The 6,179-nt window shown below is 54.8% G+C and overlaps 1 protein-coding gene across 1 annotated transcript; it reads left to right on the top strand.

Annotated features, from left to right (window-relative positions):
• The first annotated feature begins 889 nt into the window (after window positions 1-889).
• LOC108925215 (transmembrane protein 47-like) lies at window positions 890-6,179 on the top strand. Its single transcript, XM_018737027.2, has 3 exons — window positions 890-1,275; window positions 2,882-3,022; window positions 5,248-6,179. Exons 1-3 carry the CDS (start codon window positions 1,080-1,082, stop codon window positions 5,427-5,429), a joined length of 519 nt encoding a protein of 172 aa, XP_018592543.1. The 5' UTR covers window positions 890-1,079; the 3' UTR covers window positions 5,430-6,179.

Raw genomic sequence — 6,179 nt, 5'->3', positions numbered from 1 at the left:
GGGGGTGGAATCCCCCAAAGTCCTCTGTGGCACAGGTACTCAGTGCCCCCCCCACACACTCACACACACACACACCAACTGCTCTCTAAAGCATAATAACAGTCTTTACCCTTAGCACATAATTTGTTACATTTGACATTTCGCTGTCTTAACGCTCTCTTTTTGTGCGGATTTCATGCGCCGGACAGCGGAAGGTCCCGTCCCGCTGCTGCCGAGCGCACCGTGAGCTCCGAGAACGTTCGGCTCCCCGAATTTTTCTTATCTCCTGGCTAATTAATGAGTCGACAAAATCAGTGACAGCACCGCAGTTCACTGGCACTGGAGTTCATGGGAGCCTCGATGAAAAATGATAAGATTAAGCGCTCGGAGGGTTTATAGTTGCCCTGCGATGGACTGGCGGCCTGTCCAGGATGGGCCTCACGCACTCCCCTGTGTTTCCGGGATAGGCGCCGCACCATCGCCACCCTGACCTGGAGTCGGGTGGGAGGGAGTGGGAAAAAAAAAAGCAGTCACACAGAGATCCTGGGGCTGGGACAGAGGGACCTGGCCTCGGGGACCAGAAGGTTGTTGATTCGAGCCAGGAATCGATCAAAAGAGCTCCAGTAAAAACAGGTGTGCACGTGGCACAGGTACTATAGTATAAACAGTTGTGGGCCGAAAGCGTCGCCCAAGAAGGAACTCGAAGTAAATCAGGGAGCCTCGTCTTCAGGACACGCGTGACACAGAGATGCGGCGCGTGGAATAAACAACAGCGCTTCTCTGCGCGGCTACAACAATGGAGAGGCGCTTCTGGAAGAGCTCCGTTCTTTCAGCGAACCAAGCGGGGGCGCGCTTCGTGCACGGTGGGCCGAGTCTCTCGCTCTCGCTCTCTCTCTCTCACTCACTCACTCTCACACACACACAGGCGCGCGCGCGCGCGCGCTCACGCAGAGGCGCTCGGACCGCCCGCTGAAGTTGCTCGCACCGCGGACGCGCAGCTCAGAGTCAGAGCCGCCGAGGACGCCTGTCCCGTCCCGTCCCGTCCCGTGCCGCGCCGCGCGCGCGCGCCCAGCGACACCGACCCACTCTGCTATGGGAAGATGTCCGCGGACGAGTCCTACGTGCTGCGGCCCTTCAAGCTCGTCGCCGTGCTCTGCGTGTTCCTCGCGCTCGGGCTCGACGTGGCCGCGCTGCTCAGTCCCGCGTGGGTCACGGCGGAGCGCTTCTCGCTGTCGCTCTGGCAGTCCTGCAGGAAGGTGTCCTCCGCGTGGCAGTGCGCGTCCACGCTGAGCACGGGTACGATCGGATCGCCGGTCACTCTTCCTTCCTCACCGTAACTTACTGTGGTGCTGAGTATAATAATAAAGTTCGTGTACAGACACGGACAGAGGCGGAATGTTTAAATTACAGTGTGTTTTTACCGTGTTCCGGGGGGTGCAGGTCCCCCCCCCCTGCCTGTCCTGTGTCTGTGCGTGACTCCGCTTTGCGCTTCTTCACTTACTTCTTTACCGAGCGCGCGCGGAGTTGGAGCGCGTTCGCAGCTGGACCTTCCGCGCGTACCGCGTTCGTACCGATCGGCCGAACGCGCGTGGCAGCAGGTGGCGCGTGATTAGTTAGAGCCGTTTTTGCTTGCGATGCGAAGCCAAGGTCCCCGGTTCGAACCCGTCTGTCTGCTACTCCTGCTGCTGTTGTAGCCCCGATCGAAGCAGTCGGAATACCCAGCGCCGGTGCCCGAGGCGAGGCCGGTAAATCAGTGTACAGTACTGAGTACATGATTCTCTAGCGCTGTAACGTGGGCGGACCGAAAAGGTGTGTTTCCCGGTGAGCGGGAGCGCGCTTCGTGCCCTCTCCTCCGCGCTCCGTTTGCGGGGCTCTGTGCCGAGGGTCGAGGTGTGTGTGTGTGTGTGTGTGTGTGTGTGGCGACGGTCTTCTGCGCTCCGAAACACACTTGAGCGCGCGAGGGATGTGGGAGAACAGCGATCGGTGACGCGCGCACTCCGGGCATGTCGCGCGACTTTTATTATAGTGAGTGCAGTTTTATTTCTTAAAGACGTGTGTGTGTGTGTGTGTGTGTGTGTGTGTGTGTTTTCCCAGCTGCGCACACACCTCTGCCTCATCCATGGAGGGATCTCGCTCCGTTGCTGAAGAGAGGAGGAGGAATAAGAGCAGGAGTGTGTGTGTGTGTGTGAGAGAGACACAGGTGCGCTCCAGGGGAGTGTCCTCCTTTTGTGCCTTTTTATTTTTTTTTTTATTCTATTATTATTGGAGCTAACACTAGAGGGGAGAAGTGTGTCCACATGGATGCGCTCAGAAGAGTGTGTGGGGACTGCCCCCCCCCCCCTCCCCCCATTCAGGGTGAAACACTGCTGCCACTGGCTCACGGGGGTCTAGAGAATTATTATGATGCCCAGATTGACACGGTGACCTTGTGCGGACCACCCTGGAAGATGCCATGAAGTGGTCCTTTCTGTTCTTGTCAGGTGGGAAAGGGCTTCAAGTTAATGATGTGAAAGGGGGGGAGGGCTGGGAGCAAGACAGCTGAGAAGGGCGCGGGCCTGGAGCACGTTACAGAACAGCGGAGGAGCAGCGGAGCCACCTTTCGAAGCGAGGTAAACGGCGTTATATCAAGGTGAACGCGATCAATAGGCGGAAGGCCGCACTCGTCCGCCACGGCTAGCGGGCGTGCGGGATGGACTGCGGTACGGAGGCGTTCGGCCCTTCCGATGAATTCTCGAGTCGTGACCTCGTCGTTTCGGTTCGCACGCCAGGCAGCGCTTTGTTCTCGGCTGAATGTGTGCTGTGTCCTAGAAGGAGCGGTGAAGCTGCGTGTCCCATCAGAGAGCCACGCGGACAGGGAGAAGGAACCGCGTTGATGTGTGTGTGTGTGTGTGTTTCTCTCCAGACTGGCAGGTCGCCACCATGGTGCTGCTGCTCACCGGCGCGACCGTCACCCTGGTGGCCTTCCTCATCGCACTCATCTCGCTGTGCCGGGGAACGCAGCGGAAGCATTACCGCACCGTGGCCGTTTTCCTCTTCACTGCCGGTAAGTATCTCGGGGACCCCCCCCCACCCCCCCGGCGATGAAACGCACGTCCTGCTCCGCATATCAAACGCGCTCAGAAATCCCGCGGAGGTGAGACGCGCCCCTCCAGTCGTAGTACAATGCTGCGCTTCCTCTGACAGCGGTCGTCCAAGTTCCTCTTCCTGGCAGGTGGCCCTCGTGCTCTTACTCATCCTGCACACAGGCACCGGGCACACAGAGGCACGCACGTGGGCCTCCCCGTTTGCCGCCTCGCTCGCTAGCGCAGCTCCGAGGAGAAGAGGCAGCGCACCCAGCGAGCGTTAACGCGCTAACCTGGGTCGCACACCCACCGGGACCCGCCGGGATCCAAGCGCTCGGCTCTGGGGACGATGCTCCTCCCATCGGATCACTAGACACATTAGTGCCCGAGGGCAGAAAACACACGCACTTAAACACCCGCAAATTTGGGCTGTGTTGGCGTGATATGGCGGTTTCCACAGGCATCACGCGTGCCCCACGGCGGCGAGCGGGAGGACGGGGCCTCGCTCCTCGGAGCCGCCTGGAACCGCAGCGTTCGCAGGCGAACGGGAGCTGAGCAAAGCGACGCCGTTTCTGATGAGGGGAGGAATGTGTTCCCCCAGGGATACGGCTTCCTTGAAAACACTCGCGGTGCGCCACTGCGCCCAGAGCCCACGAGTGTGTGAGTGAGAGAGAGAGTGAGAGGCACGGGCAGACGAGGCAGAAATTGGACTCCTGGGAGCCACTGTGTAAATAAGAAGCTCACAGATCCACCAGGACTGGTGCATCATCTCTCATGCTTTAAATGTAATAATGGGGGCTTCGCTACCAGTTATAGATTTGCCCCCTTTAGCTTTGTGTTTCTGGATATCTCGGCGTGTTACTTATTTACAGCGTAATTATGAGCCAACGCTGTGGAAGAGCTCCGCAGCCCTGTGTTGCATGCGGTTAAGTCAGCCTTATTTTTTTCCATGGTCTCGATGAGGGGGAAATGTATTTCTCCCCCCGTGCTGTAAATGGGCCCCGCGGTTTATGAAAACAACATCTCCGAAGGGCGGTTCCGAGCGTTTCTTGAGCGACGGCGATTAGGGTCCGGCCTGCGTGCCGAGACCGCGACGGGTCTCCTTCCGTCCGCGCTCCGTCGGCCGCGAAGGGGGCCGTTACGCCGAGGGAAGGAAACGGGTGGGGTCCCTGTTACAGGACGTCCTCTTCCCCGCTCGCCCGCGTGCCGCCGCCTCTCTTACATCATGCTCTGGCGAAAGAGCCAGCTGCACCCGAGTAAACAAATGGTCTCCCGAAGGAAGAGTCTCGTGCGCGGGGTCGGCCGCGGGCGGCTCGGCTCTCGGGCCCCTTGCCCTCTCTAAACAGCTGACGGTTCCGCTACGTTGTTGTCCGCATTTTCTAGATCTGCGTTTTAACTAGAGCGGTTTCAAGTGTGAACACACGCATTACCAATATATCATATTTAATCGATTTAACTGACACGTTTCTCCAAAGTGGCTCAAAATGTTAAGGTACTTACCCATTTATAAAGATGGTAATTTTACTGGGGCCATTTAGGGTAAGGACCTTGCTCAAGGGTACTACGGCTGGAGGAAGGATTCAAACATGCAACCTTTGGGTCCAAAGGCAGCAACTCTACCCACGATGCTACCGGTTGCTCGCCTAGATTGTTCACAAACCGCATTCCGCGCACTCGTTTTGTTTTGGTTGGGACATCGTGGTATTTGAACAAGTAGTCGGGTTTGGTTGCCACTTGAAGCATCCTTAAAAATACCACGTGCAGATGTAAATTTGCCTCCTACGCCGGTCCAGGTTGGAGAATTTCATTAACCGGTTTGGCAGCTTTGACTTGACGAACGGTATCAAGATTGGTGGGAGCACAGCGTTCTGGAAGCTCGCATTTCACCGTTTGCAGCGACAAAGTTGCAATGTTTTAAGTTTTCCCTGAAGTTTTTACATTATTGCTGGTCAGCCAACATTCACGAAATGCCTTTATTTTTTTTTTTTTTTTAAGACCACTAAATACAAAAAGGCATTGTGCACAGCTCGGATGGCCGCTTCTGCCAAGAGCGGAGTTTGAATGGTGCGAAGGAACTGTACGAAACGTACTTCGCATTTATTGTGCCGCCGCTCTCCTTTCGGTCTTTTGTTCTAAGGAAGAAAACAGGAATTCGTCGGGAAACGTGTTTTTCTTTAAACCGCTGCCCTTTGTCTTCCGTCCGCAGTGGTCCTCCAGGCGTGCGCGCTCATCCTCTACCCGATCAAGTTCATCGACGGGACGGTCCTGCAGATCTACCACGAGTTCAACTGGGGCTACGGCATGGGCTGGGGAGCCACCATCTTCATGCTGGGGGGCGGCATTCTGTTCTGTCTTCGAACCGACATGTACGAGGACGCGCTGTACTGAGGACAGACACACACACACACACGCGCAGAGAGCTGTCCTGGAGAGACTCATCCAGGCTCGCGGGTGAGACGAGCTGCAGAGAACAAAAGTGTGCAGGACCAAGGACTGAACCCTGAAGGCCATGCCGGTGCTGGCCATGTTCAGAGAGTTAAAAAATAGCCTCCATCTGCTGAAAACTCTTGACAGGATGCTTGCATAAGGTTCCTTTGAGTAGAAATATCTCACAGCTTACCATTTTCTTTTTGCTCTAGGAGTTGTTTCTCACACGTTTTCTACATTTTGATATTTTGTCCCAAGCGACGTAATGCATTCTAGAAAGTATGTTTTGACGAACATTGCCGATTTTCAAAGGCCGGTTTCGTGTTCGTACAGATTGTTTTTAATGATGAAATTTTTACTTTTCCTGAATATGATTGAATGGCTTTGCAGGAATTCAGGAGCAGGAATAAATCTGAACTTTTCAGTAGGCCTACATGTGTATAGCAAAATAGTTTCTTTGACATTACTGCACGCTGGAAGAAAAAGAGAGGTGTTTTATGTCTTATCAGTAGAATGAATGACTGCCAAAATAATCTTTTTGTAGTTATGACAACTGGAGCTTGTATTTAATTATTTTCTGTAAGCATCTGTTTTAACAAGTACTTTCCATTATATATTGTGCTGGAACATAAAATGGCTCTATTTTAATTTGCATTTGCAAGTTAAATGATTTTTCCCGCTCACAAAGTAAATACAATAACTAATACGATT

The sequence above is a fragment of the Scleropages formosus genome, chromosome 13 (genome assembly GCF_900964775.1).
Source record: "Scleropages formosus chromosome 13, fSclFor1.1, whole genome shotgun sequence".
NCBI lineage: Eukaryota > Metazoa > Chordata > Actinopteri > Osteoglossiformes > Osteoglossidae > Scleropages > Scleropages formosus.
Note: the sequence above shows the minus strand (reverse complement) of the source record. Positions and strands in the feature narration are given on the sequence as shown.